This window comes from Armigeres subalbatus, chromosome 3 (assembly GCF_024139115.2).
Source record: "Armigeres subalbatus isolate Guangzhou_Male chromosome 3, GZ_Asu_2, whole genome shotgun sequence".
NCBI classification, from domain to species: domain Eukaryota; kingdom Metazoa; phylum Arthropoda; class Insecta; order Diptera; family Culicidae; genus Armigeres; species Armigeres subalbatus.
This window is the reverse complement of record NC_085141.1, coordinates 303,506,898-303,529,022: the sequence shown is the minus strand read 5'-3', so window position 1 is coordinate 303,529,022 and position 22,125 is coordinate 303,506,898. Positions and strand designations below refer to the sequence as shown.

Genomic DNA, 22,125 nt, shown 5'->3' with positions numbered 1-22,125 from the left:
TAGGTTAGAGGGAATATGCATTGCAAGTGTGATTTTTATATACGATGGCTTTATATAGATTATCGATTGCTATTAAAATAAACAAGTGTTAAGTACCTACAAAATATAACTGAATTTTCGAATTTCTTTTTCTAAGGAACGCGAATTTAAAATTGCCACAATAATGTACAATAGAAAAAAAAAATGAAAAACACGCTATTATGTATAATATTTGAAGGATTGATTCAATTAAGCTAACAAAAAACGGATGACTGTATCAACCTCGTGCATTACATAATGGGATTAGCTTACCCTACCAACGAATCAACAATAGACGAATAGCGTCTTTAAAGCTTACACTTACTGCCCTTTGGTTTAATGTCGATGTACGGCTGTACCATCGGATAGAGCGCCCGGGTGGATTTGAACCCGGCCAAGTCGGACACCTTAACAAAGTCCTTCTGGGCCGAGGCATCGTCCGATGATTGTTTGGCTACGTCAGTCGGGGCTTCCTTGTGACCGGCACCACCCTCGGCAGTGGATAGCACGTGGATCGAGAGCGATCGTCGCTGGGAGGCGCCCATCACGATGTATTCCTAATGGTAGAGGGAGATAAAATTGAGTGCTTTAGCGGAACAGTTGTCGACAAGTGTATTTCCATCTAAAATTAACGATGGTTTTTCATGTGGGGGCTTAATTGTTTTCAGACGCTTTCAATTTTGCGACAAAATTTGTGCTATGAAAATATGGCTGCGCATTTTACCCCTAGTATACGTAAGCCGCTACAACTATGCTCAAATTATAGTCTTATTCAACACATGAGATGCAGTCATTTACCCTAAAACTTACTTCTACTTCAAGCATTATCATACAGAACGCAGTGATGTTAAACCAAAAAGTTCGAGTTCGCCTCATAAACAGCATTGAAGTCTTTCGTTTCACACAGCATCTGCACAGATCGTCAATCCCCGTCAACGGCTGGCTACATGCCTAATGTGCCGTCCAGACTACGAGTTATATCACTTGATATAGCGAATCTGGACCAGAAAAGTCATATGATATGCATTATTTCCAGTGAAAACTATAGATGGATGAACAATGATATCAAGTGAAACAGCTCATACTCTGGACCAAGGTATCAAAATACCTTGGTGTAGACGGCACATAACTTGCGCATGGACATGATGGAAGTTAAAACACAGTAGGCGAAAAGGAACATTGGGTTTTGTATACCGTGCGTGAGTAAAAAAAAATGCTGCTATAATCTAGTACATAGTAGCGATTAAATGATGTATTTTTTCCTTTCCTTCCTTTCAACAGTAAATTAACATAATAAACTAATGCAATCTCAAAATTGCAGACAATCTCATTAATTTTGATGGCATTCACATTGAAAATGTGAGGATATTCTGTTGCCCGAAATCTCATTTCATGTCTCGCAAATGCTTAGATGTTTCTTCAAAATGTGGAAAACTTCTGCTTTCTACAACTTTTTGTTTGTTATTTCGACACACCGTCATGTAATTTTTGGTGTAGTCTAGTTACGGCTGTCTCAACCATGATAAGTATGAGAGTAAAGTAAAAGCGTGAGAGTACAAAGTAAAAGCGTTTTGCCAGGGGTAGTTTCTGCCAGAGGCCCAAATATCTACCTTTATAATAAAGAATAAATAAAATGTTTTCAAAATTCGCGGCTACCACACGTTAGACTTGATAAAAGAAATCTGTAAATTTTCATTTTCCATCTGAAAAAGTGACCAGACCGGGTACCAGAAAAGATTGAACCGGATAACTAAGGGTAATTTCATGACTATCGCAAAATACGCCACTGTCACTATCAACATTGGGAAATAAAGTGGTCCAACAATTATTCGAAAACATATTTTTGGGATACTTACTCTAACTATATGAATTTCTCATTCCCCTAACCAAGATCAATTTTAGTAAGGAAAGTACCGTGACTGCGCATATGCACAACACAAGGTCACATTTGTGGTAAATCCACCAGAATCCGAGTACCAACCTCCACCGTGATTAGTTCTATTTTTTTGCAAATAGTATATTTTTCGGATGCTTGATTTGCCTAATAGTCACATGTGCTTTACTGTTATAAGGCAGCGGTTCTCAACCTTTTTAATGAGAGGTACCTCTTCGAACTTTTGTACCAATTAAGGTACATACCCCCTATGCTTTTCTGAAATGATAATAAGCGTAACTGAAAATGGACCTGAAGACTAACGGCATATAACCCATAGTTAACTAACAGCGCATATCATTAACGGCTCTCTGGGCTGAAATTTTTATTATTCCGTGCAACTTTCCAATTCACATTAGCCTTAACTATCAAGCTTCCTAGGACTACTGGAGGATTGTGAGCCCCGAAAGTCGGCTTCTACGCCTCTTGAAAGAAGGCTTTTGAGCCTCGTGAAGGGAGGCTTCCGAGCTTCTTCAAAGGAGGCTTCCGGGCCTCTTGAAAAGAGACATCCAGGCTTCTGAAAGGAGGCTTCCAGGTCATTTGAAGAAAGCTTCCGAAACTCTTGAAGAAAGGGTCCCAAGTCTCTTGAAGGAAGCCTTCTGAATATCTTGAAAAGAGGATTCTTTCAAGCCTCTTGAAATACGGCTTCCAAGCCTCTCAAAAGGAGGCTTTCAAGCTTCTTGATATGAGACTTCCAAGCCTCTTGATAGGAGGCGTCGGGGCCCCTTAAAACGAGGCTTCCGGGCATCTTGAAAGGAGGCTTTCGGGCCTTTTAAGAGGAGGTTTCCGTGCCTCTTGAAAAAAAATACCTCCGGGCCTCTTGAAAGAAGGCTTCCGGGCCTCTTGAAAGGTGGCTTCCGGGCCTCTTGAAGAGAGGCTCACGAGCCCCTAAAGGGAGCCTTCCGAGCCTTTTGAAAGGAACCTTCTGAACCTCTTGCAAGAAGGCCTCCGGGCCTCTTAAAACGTGGCTTCTAGACCTCTTGAAAGGAATCGTCCAAGCCTCTTGAAAGGCAACCTTCTAGCAGCTTGGAAGAACGCTTCCGAGAACCGTAGAAATAGGCTTCTGATCCTCTTGCAACGAATCAACCAAGCTTTTCGAAAAAAAAGCCTTCATGTCTCTCAAACAAAGGCTTTCAAACCTTTAAATTCTAGATTTTAGTTCAGAAGCATATTCTTAACATATTCTTCAACATTTTGTTTCGAACAGATCGCATAGAATTTTTTTTAATTTGTTCATTCGTTTCTTGTAACCGTAGCCCTTGGTTGTGGAGGTCAGGATTCAGTTGGCTTTGATTTAATGATCGCTATGCATATTATGTACAAGAGAAAGTTTTGATACACAATTATCAAAACATTATCAATATGTTTTGATTGGAATTGTACTAAGTCCGCCATTACGCATTTTTGTCCGAGGTACCCCCTGCGGCTAGTAAAGGTACCCTCAGGGGTACATGTATCCCAGGTTGAGAACCGCTGTTATAATCCACAGTCAACCCGAGCAAAGTCGTTTTACAAAATGAGAGCAAATTGCTATTGAGCTCTGCTGTTGAGATTATATTGAAAATAAAATTTAATGTCAATTATGATAAAAAAGATAGCAAAACAATGCTTCACATGCTTTCAAAATGCATTCCTCAGTTATTATAATGATAGCAATAACTTTACATAAAATTATGCAGTCGATTATCTAAAGGGAGTTATTCACGAAGATTAAAAGCAACCTGAAAATAAAATATGCTGTTTTTGTTATGAATGCTTATAAGAATAATCTAATTGAATACTCATTGTGATATCAAATTAATGTCGAATTCGTTTTTAAACCTGGGTTAGTGCCAACCCGAACCCTGAATAAAAAAACGTTTTCAGTTCCATCTGTCATTGGATATGGTGGTGTGCGTGGCATCGTGTTTGTTTTGATTCGATCGACACATCGACACCATACCAGACTTTACCAATGCACTGGCAGTTTGTGGGCCACAACGAATCAGATCATGATAAAAATGATCAAGTACGCGCTCTGATTTTCGCGAATTACGAAATTTACTTTTGGATGGATATATCTACCCCAGCTTCTCTATTCCTTTTCGCTTCTTCAGGAATTGCTCCGCAAGTTCTTGCAGGCATTTACTCGGAGTTTCTTTCCGGAATTCCTCCGGATGTTTCTTCAGATATTCCTTCGGAAATTTCTTCAGGAATCTATTCAGAAGTTCCTCTTCTTCCTGAAGTTACGATCGGAGCTCGGGAGTTCGTTAGGAAAGTTCCGAAGTTCCTTAAAAATTTCCTTCGGAAGTTCCTTCAGAAAATCTTTGGAACATTCCTTCAGGAATTCCTCCCAAAAATACTTCAAAACTTCTTCCGGAAGTTCCTTCAGTAAATCATTTGGAAATTCATTCATGAAATCCTACTCAAATTCATTTAGGAGTTCCTCCAGAATTTCCTCCAGGTATTCCTCCGGTGGTTCCTCCAGGAATTTCTCAGGAAGTTCCTCCAGGAGTACCCCCAGAAATTCCTTCGGAAGTCCCTCCCGAAATTTCTCAGGATAGCCCCGGAGAAATTCGTGGAGGAGCTTTCGGAGCAATTCCTGGAAGAGCTTCCGAAAGAACATCCGGGAAAATTATTGGAGGAACATCCGAAGGAATTCCTGATGGAATTTCGGGAAAAATTTCCGGAGGAATTTATGAAAGAACTTCCGCAGGAAATTCCGGAGAAATTTCTGGAAGGACTTCCGGAGGAACTTTTGAAGGATGTTCCGGAGGAATTCCTGGAGGAACTTTTGAAGGAATTCCTGCAGGAACTTCCGAAGAAATTTCTGGAAGGACTTCCGGAGGTATTTCTGAAGGATGTTCCGGAGGAATTCCTGGAGGAACTTTTGAAGGAATTCCTGGATTAACTTCCGGAGGAATTCCTGGAGGAACTTCGGGAGGAATTCCTGGAGGAACTTTCAAAGAAATTCTTGGAAGAAATTTCGTAAGAAATCTTGGAGGAATTTCCAGATGAACTTCTGGAAAAATATTATGAAGTAATGCCTGAAATATTGCTCTAATGCATTCTGGGAAGAATTCGCAATGGAATGCATACAAGACTTCAAGAAGGAATACCTGAACGAATTTTAAGAATTCTTTGAAGAATTTCCGTATGATTTTTTGAAGAACTACTTAAATAAATAATTAATGGGAGAATTTTAGAACAAATTGCAATATAATATTTCCGTTTAAAACAAATTATCCTGGGATTACTGAAAAAAGTCCTAAGGGAATTTAAATATAATGCAAATGTTGACAAATATCATAGGGAATAAAATTTTTCCGTAAAACGGCTTTCGATGCGCATTCTTTATTAAATGCACAAACAGTTTCGTTTTTACTCTGGTTTGTATTTCCCTTCGGCTTGTTTATTCCACCCATATGGTTTTGACAGTTGAAGTGCAGTTGTATTTGTGCAACTCCGAACTGTACCTGGAAGTCACCCATTGCCATAAACGCCACCACCGTCACGGATATGCATCTTACCTGATAGCCGCTCCGACCTGTACTGACTGGATCGCTGGGGTAGCGTGGAGGAGACAACCGGCTAGTATATAATGGTATATAGTCATGTCGTCACGGCCCACACATCCCCCTTGCTCTCCGGGAAATTGAGAAAAATCAAATTTTAAATAAAATGAATTTGGATTTAAAGACAAGCCGGGTCAAAATACAGGACAAAAAAAATTGAATGAAAACTTAGCAATCACGGTTTTTTTAAAAAACTGACATAAATCTTTGTGGATATGCATCAAAGAAAAAACTTAGATGGCCTTGAGAAAAATGTCAATTAGAGCGTCACAGTTCTTATCAAGATTCAGAAGCGTGAAGATCTATTTTCAAGAACTGAAGAGCTCAAGACTCCAACTCATGAATCAAAGAAGTTTTCGACATGGCGAAGAATAAAATTACTCCGATAGTTTATAATAGCAGATTTATGGTATGTATCTATATATCTTTATACAACAAAAATTATTTAAAAAAATAGTCTTATCTAATGCATATCCAAATTTTTCTCAGTTGCCCGCACGTATTCGGACAGGTAGACAGGAAGCCGTCGCTCTCTCCTGGGACGTTCGCGGGACTCGTCGATGGAAGAAAATACTGGATTGCTAGTCTCACCGCAAGTTTCCTTAGGCGCAGGATCCCGCCACTGTTGGACCTTCTTGGCCTGTGTCACGTGCCTCTTCAGTTGATGACCCTCCGTATCACAAAGCGTCAAACTGCCGTTATTCTCATGCACTACTGTGAACCGCTTCAAGCCGAATCTGCTGTCACCTTTACCTCGCGATGGACGCTCGATAACAACAGTATCGCCTGGCTTAACCTTACTCACCTTCGCTCCACGTCTCGCGTCCTCTCGTTCTTTCGATTGTAATTTAGCTTCACGGTCTCTTACATCGAGTAACAGATCATTATGATCGTTTTTCCCATAGTTCAAAAGTGGCAATCCGCGTTTGATCTTACGGCCGGTTAGCACCTCTTCTGGTGGTAGCTTAGTTATGCTGTGATCCGCGGCATAATAAGAATGAACTGCTGCTTGCAATTCTTTCTGATGATTTCCCCCCTTGGCTAACGCGGTAGACATGGCTTTATTTACGACCTTCATAAAGCCTTCTACCAGGCCGTTCTGCTGAGGGTAGAATGGAGTAGAAAATATCGTTTGGATTCCGCGTTCGGAGCAGTATTTAGAATACTCTTCGCCGTTGAAAGGTGGTCCGTTATCGGATTTCATAGCTTTGGGATATCCTTCAAGTTCGAAAAACGGCATCCAAAACAGCTTTAGTGTGCTCAAATTTAGTTGTTTTCACAGGTCGCGCAATTGCATACCTAGAACGTAGGTCGATTATGACTAGAATGGATATTCCTCCTAGCTTAAGATACGGTCCATTAAAATCCAGGGCGATTGTTTCCCACACACCTTTTGGAGCAAATGCCCTTTGCATTGGTGGCGGTCGCTCTGGTCGTCCATTTATGGCACAAGTGGAACAAGATTTCACATATTTTTCCGCGTCAGAAGACATTCCTGGCCACCATACGCGTCTACGCAAGATGCTCTTCAATTTAGCTTCGAGAGGATGGCCCATGTGAGCGATCTCCAAGGTCTTATCCCGAAGTTCTTGAGGAATAACCGGGCAGCCACTTTTCACTAAAATCCCTTTAGTGAAGATAAGATCATTCTCGATTGATTTAAACTTCATTAATGCTTTAGGCCAATCCTTCGTTTCCAAGGCGTAGATCACCTGTAGCAGAGTTGCGTCTCGCTCTGTGTATTCACGAATTTCTTCTTCGGTCAGGAACTCATCACTACGAGTTTCCAAGTTACAAACTTCCCATGGGCTGATTTCCTCGTTGAATGCTTCATCCTGTCCACAATATAAACGCGATGACGGATCAGCGATGTTGTCGTGTCCTTTTATGTATTCGATATCATAATCATACGGGCTTAGCCGTAAGGCCCATCCATCTGCCCTTGTTAATGCCCTTTTGGAATCCTCACGCGACCTACTTAGAATGAAGGTCATTCCTTGAGCATCCGTCCGTAAAACGAAGTGCCTGCCTAGTAAAAAGTAGGAGAAATGCTCCACTGCCCACACTGCCCCTAATGTCTCTCTTTGGTTTTGGGCATACTTTTTCTCAGTCGCCGTTAGTGACTTCGACGCAAAGCTTATGATTCGTGAAGAGCCCAATTTGTTTTCCTGAACTAACACAGCACCTAGTGCATTAGGAGACGCGTCAGTATACAGAATAGTTTCGTCGGATTCCGAGAAGAATCCCAACGATACAGTTGACTCGATCATTTTTTTGCTTCAAAACTCGAAGGCGCTTTTTTGTTCATTACCCCAGCTCCATTTCTGTGATGATACCACAGCCCACAAAGGAGCAGATATTTCCGCGAACTTGTTGATATATGGGCTTACAAACGATGCAAGTCCCAGGAAACTTCTCAGTTCAGATGACGTGGATGGATGCCGAAATCGCTGTATGTCCTTTATCTTTGATGCTTCGATGTTAAACCCTTTTTCACTTAATTCGTGCCCAAAAAGTTAACTCTAGTTCGATCGTATTCACATTTTGAACTATTTAGGGTAAGATTATTAGACCTCAAAATTTGCAACACTTGAGCGACCGTTGCTCTAAGCTTTTCAATAGATTCAGCAAAGAGAAGGATATCATCAATATATACGATTTTATTTTCTATGTCTTTAAGAATACGTGTCATTTCGCGCTGGAATACTTCCGGCGCGCAGTTGACACCGAACATCAAGCGTGTAAAGCGATACATTCCTGTCTCCGAAAGGAACGTGGTAAGCTCACGCGACTCTTCACATAATTCGAGGTGATAGAACGCGTCAGACAGATCCAGTTTTGTGAAAAACTTTGCACCATTCAGCTTGACCTTCATTTCGTCGATAAGTGGTAACCGAAAATACTCCCGCTTGATGGCTTTGTTTGGTGCTCTCATGTTCACCACCAAGCGGAAGTCATCTTTACCTTTCGGTACCGCCGACATGCCGCTGATCCACTGCGGTGCTGTAGTGACTTTTCGATTATACCTCTTGCTTCCATCTGATCTAGTCGCCGACGTGCTCCTCTCGGTAAGCAGCAGGAATGTTGTAGTACGCATTGCGTACCGGTGGAACGGAACAATCAACACTAAATTTGATTTTCACATCAGGCATTCTCGGAAATATTGAGGATTCTTCACAAGCATTGACCATTTCGCCTACTTTCAGCAAACCCATGTCGCTAGCCGTTGCTCTTCCCAAAAGTGAACTTCTTCCTTCCTCTACGACCAGAAACTCAGCTGCAACTACTGGTTTATCGAACCCGATCACCTCTACTGTAGCCCTGAAGCTACATGTTACATGCATTGGCTTATTCGCAGCGTATGCTCGAATAGAAGTATTATGCGGAGTTGTATTATGTGTAAAGAAAGCCATCCCCGACTCAAACTGCTTTTCCAGCCTATCCCAATCTGCGCCACCAATGACGTTTACGTCTGCACCAGAATCGATTAGGAATTTAATAGGACTGGACTGACCAATGCGACAATCTACAAGCACATCCTGAAGGGACAAAGCATTGATATGCTACAAAAGAAAGGAAATTGAAGAACATATTCGAGTGACTTTATCTTTATTGTTTTCATAGCAAATTTTAATTGTTTACCTGTTCTCCATGATTTTCGTCCTTAGGAATCGCTCCGTTCCCATCCTTTACCATGCTTACTGATTCTGCACGACAAGCTGCTGCGAAATGGCCACGTTGACCACATGCATTACAATTTTTCCTCATAGCTGGGCATTCTCTTCCTCCATGTGATGGTCTGAAGCATCTTGAACATCTATAACGACGGCTGGCACTTGGTCGTTGCTGATAAGGATGTGTTCTGCCAGAATTGAATCGCTTCGTTGGATGACGGACTGGTTGTTGAACACCTGGCTCACGCTTATGCTGGATCTCCGAGCCTCTGAACCTGCTGCTGCTTATTGCAAGTGCACTTAATTCCTCTTTGGAGGTCATCTCCGCTTGGAATGCTTCAGCCCGCGTAGCCGCCTGTACAATTGTGTTGGAATCATGGCCGTATGTTCTTGCTGCTTTTTTCAACTCCTGGTTACGAAGGCCTCTCAAAAGTTGGGTTCGAACGAATCGATCCTGATCCGCTGGACTGTAACCGCACAGGAGAACCTTTTCCGTAAGGCGAGCATGAAACTTCACTGCTGATTCACCCTCTTCCTGGCACATTTTTGAAAAGTCTTCGTGCTCTGCGGCGGGATCCGTCATATCTTTGAGGTATTTATCAATGTTACTTACGAATTTCAGGTAGTAATCTTCACCCCCAACACTTCTAGACCAACATTTGAAAAGGGCGTAACAGCCAAAATTTATTCCTTTTGATTCTTCGTCTATAAATAAAGCTATATATGGGGACAAAGAATCAGAAGGAATAAATTTTGGCTGTTACGCCCTTTTCAAATGTTGGTCTAGACTTGGTCGTAGTCTAGCTGCTCGCACAATGCTTTTGAGTTCGTCGCCCATGGACAGCAAGAGGAGGTCTACTCGGCGCTTTGGATCTGTGACATTGGACAGAGAAATCGCTATTTCAAAATCCTCATAGAAATGCGTCCAGGCTTCCCACATCTTGGTCGCAGCTACATTCTTCGGGAAGGGCTTGATGTTGTCCCAACGAATGACACCCCCGTTTGTGGAAGGGACTGATGGCTTGGGCGGCTCGATATACGGGATTGTTGGAAAGCTAACCTCATCTGCGTATTCTTCACGTGAGTGCCGACGGAGGCTGCTCAATTCATTTTCCAATTCATGTACTCGCACTTCTAAACGCTTTTGGTAATCTGGCACAATGGACGAATAATGAGCAAACTGGTCTTCTTCGGCATTGGATCGAGGATCTTGAGGCGCACGCACAAATCTTCCGGCTTCTGCTTCATCGGAGGACAAATCTTCAACGTCGACACAGGTTGCGGAGAGCGGTGCACGAACATATTTTCCCGCACGAGGCATGTTGTTCCGATATTGACGCGATTTTCACAATAAACTTGATGATTAGCAATAAAACATCGTTTTCCCTCAGTACTCCCAACAGCTGATTGCGCAAATAAATTAAAGCCAACTGCAAACAGAACCACTCGTCTCTGATTTTACTTTAATACTCACAGAAAAAGTCGAAACGAAGTATGTGGCACCTTGCTTTTTCTTGCTTGCGTCTTTCAACTTGGCTATGTATGTGTGACTCGGGAATACGTGTTTATTAGTGATCTCATTCATATGTACATGGCTAGTTGCTCGAAGGCCTCACACATACGTGAATTCAATGGATCGCTAGCTGTTACATAAGTGGTTCTACAGACATGCTCTATTTTCTTCACTACATAATGAAACATGTATAGCGCTCTTCGCTTATTTCATTTGGTTCCATTTCAAGAATCATTTTGACACGATTGATTTGGCTGGCTGTACTTTCGGCGCACAATTTCTTTTATATATATTCTCGCGCTTAGTTTCATAGGGGCGTAACTGTATTGATCGATTTCTCTTAATCGATTTTATGTTTTGTTAATAACTCAATTGTTTCAAAAACTACAACCGTGATTATTGATTCTGGTGCAAGATACAATCATCCTTTATCACACCAAACCATTAAATCATCGACAAACTAGTGCAATTCGGTACAATAATAAAAAGAAAACATCGACGAAGAGAAATCGATCAATACAGTTACGCCCCTATGAAACTAAGCGCGAGATATTTATACGGGCTGTCTTATGCTTCGTAACATTGTTGCCGAATTGGATAATCATTTCAATGTGATCTTGATGGTGCGCATTAGGTTTCTTTTACATTGTTGCCGAATTGGATAAACATTTTAACGTGATGTTGGTGATGCGCGTATGGTTTTTTTTTTAACATTTTTGTTTCGTTTGTCTCAATTATATACTGTTTCATTCGACGGTCCGGCGTGCTGGAACGCCATTTTTGTATTTGAACATCTCTCAAGCGGTTTCACAACACGCATGTAAATTCTTTAAGCGGTCCTCCCAACACGCTTGTTTTTTTGCTTTTCTATTTCTATTTAGCGGTCCTCCCAACGCGCTTTTTCGACATTTTATTTTTTTTTTCGCTCAATAAATTTACAACGTTTTAATCGGCGGTCCTCCCAACGCGCCATTTTCGTATCTGAATAGTTTTCAAGCGATTGTCTCTTCAGGCATGTATATTCTTTCTGTTTTAAATAATTTAGCGGTCCTCCCAACGCGCTATTTTGACATTTACTTTTCGCATCAAGGATTCATAACATTTTAATCGGCGGTCCTCCCAACGCGCCTATAACAAAATGAGTAACGTTCTCAGCGGTCCTCTCAACTCGCTTAGATTTACAATTTTTCAACATTTTAATCGGCGGTCCTCCCAACGCGCCATATTCAAAATAATCTTTTTTTTTCAGCGGTCCTCTCAACACGCTTAGCATAACAATTTTCCAACATCTTGATCGGCGGTCCTCCCAACGCGCCAATTGTTTTATTGGAAAATAGTTTACTTCCAAGAAGCATCAAGATCCGTTCGTTTTGCTTGCAAAACTATAGCAAAACCTGCCACGGTCGCCAAATGTGCAACTCCGAACTGTACCTGGAAGTCACCCATTGCCATAAACGCCACCACCGTCACGGATATGCATCTTACCTGATAGCCGCTCCGACCTGTACTGTCTGGATCGCTGGGGTAGCGTGGAGGAGACAACCGGCTAGTATATAATGGTATATAGACATGTCGTCACGGCCCACACAGTATTGGTGAACCTGGTGCGAAACCGTGAAACAACACAGTGCGAACCCGACAGCTTTGGGGTTGGAACTAGTGCGAACCTAGTTCCAACCTGAGCGAATAAAAAAACACATTGACAGCACTTAGGTTGGAACTGGTTCCAACCTAGGTTGGAACTTTTTAAAAACGAATTCGACATAAGAATCTCATGATTTCAAATTTAGTAATCATGTTGATTTGATTGACAGCAAAATTTGATTTTCGACAGCGTAAAAATATACTCTCATTTCTGGTGTTTTAAACGTTAATCCATATAAAACGAAATCAACTGGAGTAATCAAATACAGTCAACTTTCGCTCGTTGGGCTAAACTCGTAGCCCATCTAGTGAAAGACTTTCGTTAGTTGAGCTGAGATTTCATCTGTCAAATCAGCGAATCCAGTATTTTTCGCACGATAATGGCGGCGTGAGTTCCCCTCAATTTGACATTCAAGAGGTAGAAAACATTGGAACTCATCAAGTATGCCTTGAATAAATGATTTTATTTAAGTAAATAAACAAACGTCAATAATAACCTCTCAATAATTATCCATAATTTCAATTAATGATGGAGTAAATCATTATTTTTTCAATGCTTTATATTTTTTAGGTTTGTCGTTGGTGGTTATCATTGGACAGAATAATTAGTGAAACTAGTCGGAACTCAGTGTTAAGACATGTTGATTTGTGGCCTCCGTTCATACTTCAAAGGCACCTCTGGATTTTGAGAAGCGTGAAGATGATTTTTTCCTTCTTCATGCTTTTCGTATTAAATTTCTAATTATGCATAACTACAGATTTAATATAAAAAGCGTGACGAAGTGGGAAGGAGTAGCAGAAATCATGTTTTGAAACAGTTTTACCTTCTCGTGATCCACATACGTCGTTCTGATATTATTGAATAAACAAAATGATGGTGTGATTGACTAATGCTACTTATCCCGTAAATGTACAAATGGTTGTCATGAAACCAACTTTTAAAAATGTAAAAATAGTCAAGCAATTGTGACCATCGTTGTTCCAATAAGAGCAGAATACTATTTTTTCTGTCCTGTTGGTCTTTGAAAAATGAAAAGGTTAGGAAATGAACAAATGAATAAATTGGCAAAATCGCAAAACCTTAGCATTAGCATTAGCATTAGCATTGTTACGGAGTTATTCGTAGATTGGACACTAGTGATACTCATGTTTTACTTTTGAGATCCTCATCTAGAATGCTATCAGAAATCAAGAAGGGGAGTGGTCCTTGATTCCAGTCTTAAACAAAAATAAAAGCATGAGGATTACTACTCCTGGCCACGCCCATCTTCACCGTAACTAGGGAGAGGAAGGAAGTGTTGGTGTGGTACTTACTTAACGAGAGGCCACCGACTTAGCGACACCCTCATAAGTACCACGGAGTTGGATAATGAGGAAGGTAAACGTTTGGGTCAGGATTTGCCTGTAGCTGGCAATGTAACCGTGGTAGATCTTATCCCGTAACACACCACGTAAAGGTGTCTACCCAGCATTACGGGCCTTGGCAAAATCGCAAAACTTTCCTCAAAACTCATCAGTTTTATTAAAGAATTTCCTTCTCAAGTGTCCAACAAAGCTTTTTCCCCATCAATATCATTCAATTTGGCCACGAAATTTCGATGGGGACAGAAAACAAATTATTTCCGGAATAAAAACCATCCTGCTTGTTCAGTCTCGATAGGTACCTGCCGATTATTTCGACGAATAGTCAGCTTAACCAAATCGGTTCTAGGCCCAATAATGCAAATGTGAAATCTGAAATGTATAAAGAAATACATAATATAAATGAAGCAATAAATGAAGTTTTAAACTTAGTTATTTCCGATAATGTTCCTGTGAGATTGACATTTATTTGTTGACAACAAAAAAATATTCAACTCAAGGCATACGTGATGAGTTCCAATGTTTTCTACCTCTTGAATGTCAAACTAAGAGGAACTCACGGTCACGACGCCATTACCGAGCGCAAAATACTGGATACAATAGAAATTCAGAGCTGCCAACTGCGAAAAAGAAAAAAAAAACTGCCGTTGATGTCATAATTGGAAGTCCACCTTCGTTTTAAGTGGGCTACAGCCCAACTAACGGGCACCAAATAAATCGTAGCCCATCTAAAGATAGCCTAATGCTACGTTTAGACAAGGCAAGTGAATTGAGCAAGTCGCTTGAATCGAACGCGAACTGAACGTGTAAACACCTTAATTCAATTCACTTGAACGAAAAGAAAGTTGAACAAGTTCAACTTTTGGCAAGTCAATTGAATTCAACTGAGTTGTTCAATTCACTTGCCCTGTCAAAACGTAGCATAACGAGTGAAATTTGACTGTAATTGACATCATGACATCAAATTTTTAATTCAATTTGATTTCAAACTTTGCTCGGGGAGCGAGACTACATTGTTTATTATCAAGAACTTCACACAATATGTCCCTTAATCGAAAAAAATATTTGGTAGGCGTAGTAGCGGACACCTTCCTACATAGTTTTTCGTGAAAAGTTCCTACTGTTGAGAAAACCCGCGTTAGGAAACCAACCACTATGTTATTCATTCACCGCAGGTAAAGGGTTGCGTACTTAGCTGGTAGTGTTGCTTGGGCTTTGTTGTCCTTCAGACGTCAGATAGAGTAAGAGGGTACGTCCTATGGGGTCTGCCATGGATGTGCTGCGGTTTGACAGTGGGCTCTGTTGAACTTTTATAAAAGCCTGCATGTGTCCGTAAGCAGGCCCTATCGAAGCGCACATGTGCCGCTCAAAGCGCACTATCCTAGTCCTGGTGTGAGACTTTAAACAAATTTGATCCGACTGATCGAGCGTCTGTACACCAAGGAGACCGGCTTCAACATCTGTTCTGGTATCCAGTGGCTGAGTATGAAATGATATTCCCCGGAATATATGGGATATGTCTTTCGCCATACTGATTTCAGAAAGTTTACTGCTAGTGTGTCGCTGTAAGCACGCTCAAAGCAGGCGTTATTAAAATAAATTAAAATAAATCAATTAAATTTTGCACTTTTGGTCGAACTTGAGTTAAAAATGTGTTTCAAGCGTGCCCACCGAATTATGTAATATTACGAGAACTGATCACCATGCTACTAATAAAAGATCGTGATTAAAATGGAGGTTGGCATTGTTATTGCTTATCAAAATATAATATTATTCTAGATATTCTCTTAAGTATGAAAACTCAATCCTAACTGTCCCGAAACTGCTTTCACCATACTGCCGCCCCGAGCACAGCCCCCATGCGTGCCCCTCACATAAAATAATAACGTGTGCTAATCACTAATGATATTAAAAAATTTAAATGGAATTAGGTACTGTTCTCGCTTATCATTTTAGGCAATTTTTTTTTTTATCAGGAGCCTCGAGTGTCGAGAGGACTGCCATCGGAAGGACTTGTGTCCCCAATAGAAGAATAGGACCTGGGAAGATCAAGATCATGGCAAGCAAGTAGCAAACAGCAGAGACAGACAAAGTAAAACATACCCTGGAGTAGTTATTGGACCTACCGCAGCAATGCTTCTCACAGGACATCAGAAACAACTTCAGAATAATCGTTTGAATTGTTCATAAGATTTTGGCTGCGTAGGGTAACCTATTTTTACGATGACTGAACGGTTTCGCAAGTAGGATCTAAACCAATGTACATTTTCAACTGATATATAGCATAACAGCGCTGATGGCTGATGGCGGTTTATCGAACCGGGTCAGTTGTTTAATATAAAAATATTAATTGCGGTGCGATAAACCGCCATTAGCGCTGTTATGCTATATATCAGTTAAAAATGTTCATTGGTTTAGATCCTACTTGTGAAACCGTTCAGTCAGCGTAAAAATAGGTTGTTCGGAATCCCAACTGTTTGTCAATAATTCTGGAGTCCCGCAAGGCAGCAATCTTGGGCCACTTCTATTTTCTATTTTCATAAATGCCGCCTCCTTGTTGCTACATCCTGGATGCCGCTACTTATTCGCAGACGACACAAAAATAGTCAAAATAGTAAAATGTTACTCCGACTGCTATTATTTACAAAACATGGTGAACATCTTTGCTGAGTGGTGCTCAAAATACTTACTTAGACTATGTATCGAAAAATGCAACATTATCTCGTTTAATCGGAAAAATCAGCCATTCACAGTCGACTACGTCCGCAACGGACAGACTCTTCTTCGGGTTCAGCAAGTTAAGGACCTTGGTGTTATCCTGGACAGTACCCTCACATTCCGTGTCCACTATAACGATATCGTGACCAGAACTAATCGTCAAATTGGCTTTATGTTCAAAATCGCTGATGAGTTCAGGAATCGATGTGCATCAAGTCTCTCTATTGCCCCATTGTGAGCTCTTTATTGAAATCGAATGCTGTTGTGTGGTGTCCTTTTCAAGCCAATTGGATTGCTCGAATAGAAGCCGTTCAAAAAAAAAATGTGCGTTATGCACTACGCTTTATTGGTTGGCGTGACCAATGGAATTTGCCACCGTACGAGGAGCGCTGTCGTCTTTTGAGAATCAAACCACTTGACGTGAGAAGAAGATTCGCTCAAGCAACGTTTGCGCACATCGATTATCCAGCATTGCTGGCCCAAATTCAAATATACGCAACAGAAAGACCGCTTCGTCATCGTAACTGTCTTTTTCTGGAAGGAGGAGCAGCAATTATGCTTTGAATGAGCCCGTTCGTGCAATCTGCCATCAATTAAATCAATTCTTTTCATACTTTAACTACAATGTTTCTGCTGACGTGTTTCGACAACGACTACTAGAAGTTTTCCGTACCGCCGGACGTTACCGAATAGATTTAGAATAGACTTGAATAATAAACAAACAAATAATAATCATAAATGTTAAAAAACGAGTGAATCACTTACCTTATAATAATCGACGATCTGCTGCTTGGTGAGCGTCTGCAGGAACGCAACCTCCACCTGCGCCCGATTAAAGTGATACTGCTGCAGAGATATTTCGTTCCAGAACCTGGAAAACTGCGTCGACAGTCGCTTCGGCTTCTCTAGCTTCATGGCGGCCAGAGCCTCCTTGTGCCGCTTGAACTCCTCGTCGGTCATCTTCTCCAGATAGTCGACCATCCCGTTCAGGAAGTGCTCTATCCTCTCCTCGACGAACGCCGGATGGTTGGCCGATTGGACGATGACGCGGATGCCCTGGACACCGTTCGATTTGCGTGAGCCGCAAAATACGATGTAGCCGAGCTGCTCTTTGGTTCGCAGCTGGTTGTAGCACGGTTCGCTCAGGATTTGCGTGACTAGATCGACGTACACGTTCGACTGGTCGCTCTGCATTCCACACTGCAGGTACAATTCAGCGCAAGAGCTCTTGTGGAATTCGTTATTTATTTCGAATAGGGTGTTTTCATCTGGAAATAAAGAAAAGTGTGAATCAATGAATGCTTGAAATTTAAATTTCATCGAATAAAAATTAAATTAAATTATATTAAAGTGAAATGTTTAACAATTCCATAGAATTGTGTGTATATGATCTTTTCATCAAGCGATGTGAAAGTTTTACAAATATTGTATCAATAGAATTAGATATTCTAATGTTGCGCATGTACACATCGTTGCATTATAATAAAATCATTATGCCCATCTATCACACGATATGGGAGGTACTAATGGACGTGTTGCAATGAACTAAATGTTTTATTAAATAATGTTTAATCTACGGGAATCATTGCGCTTTTTTATTCTCAATGTGGACTTTGTGTGTGAATGTTTTTATGGGGTTTGTAGTATTTTGCATTCAACAAGAATTCAAACTTACCATTGTTGAGTTTGTATTCTCGCTTCAGCATTAGCTGTCGGGCTAAAAGTGGCAGCACACTTGCATCCGTATTTTTCAGCTTATCTTCAACTTTGCCGGAAATCTCCAGAGCTTTTTCCTTGTTCACATTTCCGTAAATAAAACACTCGACATGCATTCTGGATAACAACTCATCTATGAAGCATCGTAACCGATCGACGGTAAGCACTGCAAAAAAAAATAACATTGTCTGTTGCTCCTGTCTCTGTCATATATGAACTTTAATCACACTCACATTCTGAAGCATCGATCAACTCCTGTTTGGACCAGGCTTGCTCGGTGAGCAAAAGGGCCAAATAGTACACAGCATGCTGGTAAGGCTGATCGGCTTGGTAATTCTTCAAATTCCGTATATATTGCTCCTTAAGTATGTCGAATCTTTTCTCGTCAATTTTGAAATTGTACATATCTTCCAGGACCTTCTCCAGGAGAATATGCTGCTTGTGACTGTATCCACCGATGGAGACCTACGATTGTATTTGTTAATGAACATATTCTCAATTATTGGAAGCTGAAAATACTTACGCTAACGCCATAAGTTGTGTTAGCCACTATTAACCGCAACCCTGCCAAATCGGCCGCATACAGATACTCATTCAAATGGTCTTTGAACAGCTGAACGAACATATGCGTCAGGTTGCAATTGAGGGGATCCGAGTACACGATCGGGCTACAAAAGTCCAAGCTCATCAGTGTTTTGGGCTTGAGGAATTCGACATCCTGTTTGAACCACACGCGCATCATCGGAGTATTATGGATGATGACTGGGGTGCTTTGGATATCCGCATCGACGGGCATCAGGTCGAAATTGGTCGGAATGAACGGATTACGTTCCGGCAGATGCAGATTACTGTTGACATCATTCCTAGCCCACTCCTGAAAAAACGTAAAACATCGATAAGTGCATTTTTCATTGAATAATGAAATATTGGATAATCAACTTTTTTTAACTAACTAACCTCAAGCACACTTGCGTCAATTTTTTCGGTACAGTACTTAGTTCCGTACCATTCCTCCTCGCAGTTTGTTTTAGCCTCACATTTCTGTCCCACAACGGTGATTCTGGCATTCTTTGGGTAGAACTTATTCCACAGATCCTCGATTAAATCGGGACGCCACTCAGATATCAGATACGGAGCCGCAAGAACCTCCTTCAGTGGATAGCTTTGCATCGAATGCACCACACTTGAAACCAACGACAGTGGATTTTCCTTGTCCTTGAATCGGAACTGCATCTCACACAAATCACAGTATTCTTCGAAAATCCATCTCTTCGGTCCCTCCTTCTTCAGCATGTTTATGTATTGGAAAATAATCTTCACAATATCGTCAACGTGTTCAAAACCATCTTGCGTTAGGTCGACCATCACCTCGAAGAATCCAAACCCGCGACCGACCGTGCTGTAACCCCCAACGAGATTATTGCACCACCCCTTAGCTTTCAGCTCCGACAGAATGCTTCCAACACCCTCGTGCCCGATTAAATGGCTAACATAATGCTCAGGCCCTGCCCTGTAATGTCGCTCCAAGTCCTCCGTTTGGAACGTTATCGTCAACGACCTTGAATCCTTCACCGGAACAATCATCGCTCTGGTAGCCAACTGATCCTCTCTGAAAGGTAAATCCTTCCATTGCGGCGATGTAACATTTTTGTTCTCAATTTCGGAAAACATTCCCACGACCATACCCTCTAGCTCATCAAGAGATTCCTTTCCGAACACGGCCAAACTCATAATATTCGCCGAGTACCACTTTGCGTGGAACTTCATCAACTCCTCCCGGATGTTGATGTTGTTCAATTTTGGATCCTCTAGCAAAGTTTTTTTACTTCCGGTTCCGAACTTATTGTACGGATGCTTCGGATCGCACAGCGACTTATTCACTTGTCGTATCCGCCAAACGTCCGTAGAGAGATTCTTTTCGTGCTCCGAATGCACGGCGTTAATTTCCCTTTCGGTTGCCGATTCCGTGAATAGCGGTGCTATGAAAAACTGCGAAAAGCGGTCCAACGCTTCCGGAAGTTTGTCCGGAACGACGTCAAAGTAATACTTGGTTGTATCGGCGTAAGTAGCCGCATTGGAGCTGCCTCCATTCTCCGACAAAAACGACATGTAATCGTTCTCGTTCAGATACTTTTTCGTCCCCAAAAAGAGCATGTGTTCGCAAAAATGGGCCAATCCGGGAATTTCGTCCGGGTCGCTCAGATGGCCAACCTCCACAGATAGCGCTGCGGCCGATTTGTCCGTAGATGGATCGGAAATCAACAAGACCTTCAGCCCATTCTCGAGCTGCAGACCGCGGTAGTTGCGACTGTCCTGCTGCGACTTGGTTATGTTGTCAAATCGAGTCAGCTTGCTCGCTCCCATCGCGACTGTCCCGATCGACGACAGCTTGGGCAGTGGTGCGTTGTTCGCCAGGGTTGTCTCCATGATACTTTCGGTTTGATTGGCTCTGTTGCTAGCCTTGCTGCTACTGTTGTGCACAAATCTTCTCGATGTTCTAATGATTAACGAATGTCTGGAAGCAAGAGAAAACTGATAATATTCCAAATTCGTACATATCAGCATCAATAACTTCAACTCATCCCAAAAATTTTGGTTATCTAAGTTCAATTAAAATAATCATTTCTCAACCCTTAGTTTCTCTTGATGATGCGCATTGCTCACGACGCATAAAACATTATAAAATGCAGGTCTACATTCTTCACATACAGACAGATTTAATTAGATATTAGAATTGACTAGAACAAGGACAACCGTAAGCCTGCCATTCTGGTGACGATTTCACTTCTCGGTATAGTCTAAATCCATAACGTGAATAAAAATTATCACCTCTAGATTAACATATGTTCGCAAGTGCGACGAATAGTGCTCAAATCTTATATATTATTGAATAATGGCGTCCCATTGTGCTTGGCCATGTTGGAACGTACAACCACGAAGTATTCAAGACCTCGACCATGAAACTTTTACTAACAGGTTGTCCCGAAATACAGGAATATATGCATCAGTAAAAGAAAGCATTCTGTTATGAATCGTGTACGTGGTTCCCATGCCAAGCAAACATCAAAATTTTATCATTGTTGCAATCATTCAATTTGTTTCATAAATACCTTGATGAGAGCGAATTACCCTCGCGTACGGTAGTCCATGAGACGCGACGGCAAAGTTGTTGATACATTAAACGAAGCTGGCGAATTCGCAAAATGGAAACGAAAAGCTGTATAGTTTTCCGGTGGAAATTATTATTCAATAAACTTCGAGAATTGCGCAAACAACAGTTTTCAGCACCTTCCGGAGCGAATCAACTACAAAATCAACGATGAGGTAAACTTTTCACTCTGAACCTGACACTGACAGTCACTCTGTGCGTGACAAGAGCAACCATAAATTACGAAATGTACAAAATGACAATATCATTAATATACATATCAATATTTATTTTGTTCATTGATAGAAAGCAATTTTAATAGCAAGTGTCATGTTTGAAATCCAATAGAGAAAATCTTATCAAATTGTATACTATATAGTCTTATAAGACAGACGAAAGACTCGAAAAAAAAAATTATTACATCTTATCTTCTGAAGCTGATACATCATTTATGGATGCCGCATAAAAATCAAAACAAAAATGCGAGCTCGTTGACAGAAGAAATTTGTATGTCGACTGAAAAAATCGATCGAAAAATCGAATGCAGGGTTGTAACCGCGCTAATATTGGGCGCTCTCCCGCATTGAAGAATATCTTGAAGAAAGCTTAGATGACAGGAGAACTAACACTAATGTTTACATTTTACAAGGAACATTTGCAAAAATGGAATGAAATGATGATGATGATGACGAAATGGTGTTGGTTTGCATGCAAATTTGCTAAAACAAAGATCGAGCCGTCCTCTTAAAATTTCGTTATTTCGTTATTTCGTCCTGGTTAAAAATAACCTTGCTACGGAGCATGGTTATATTTCAAAAGACGAAATTTTCAAAACGATTTATCTG

At 41.1% G+C, this 22,125-nt stretch overlaps 2 protein-coding genes across 3 annotated transcripts; both read right to left on the bottom strand.

The window, feature by feature from the left end:
• Window positions 1–27: 27 nt before the first annotated feature.
• LOC134225049 (insulin-degrading enzyme) lies at window positions 28–21,501 on the bottom strand. Of its 2 annotated transcripts, none has more exons than XM_062704809.1 (7): window positions 21,243–21,501; window positions 19,090–20,647; window positions 18,656–19,006; window positions 18,366–18,597; window positions 18,092–18,298; window positions 17,182–17,684; window positions 28–575 (listed from the first exon to the last, which is right to left on the bottom strand). In XM_062704809.1, the coding sequence occupies exons 1-7, from the start codon at window positions 21,308–21,310 to the stop codon at window positions 327–329; spliced, it is 3,168 nt and encodes a 1,055-aa protein (XP_062560793.1). In that variant the 5' UTR covers window positions 21,311–21,501; the 3' UTR covers window positions 28–326. The 2 variants fall into 2 exon arrangements, with proteins under 2 accessions (XP_062560793.1, XP_062560794.1); XM_062704810.1 differs by having other exon boundaries at window positions 21,421–21,486.
• LOC134219715 (uncharacterized) lies at window positions 8,550–10,500 on the bottom strand. Its single transcript, XM_062698550.1, has 3 exons — window positions 10,118–10,500; window positions 9,148–9,826; window positions 8,550–9,068 (listed from the first exon to the last, which is right to left on the bottom strand). The coding sequence occupies exons 1-3, from the start codon at window positions 10,498–10,500 to the stop codon at window positions 8,550–8,552; spliced, it is 1,581 nt and encodes a 526-aa protein (XP_062554534.1).
• Window positions 21,502–22,125: the final 624 nt, after the last annotated feature.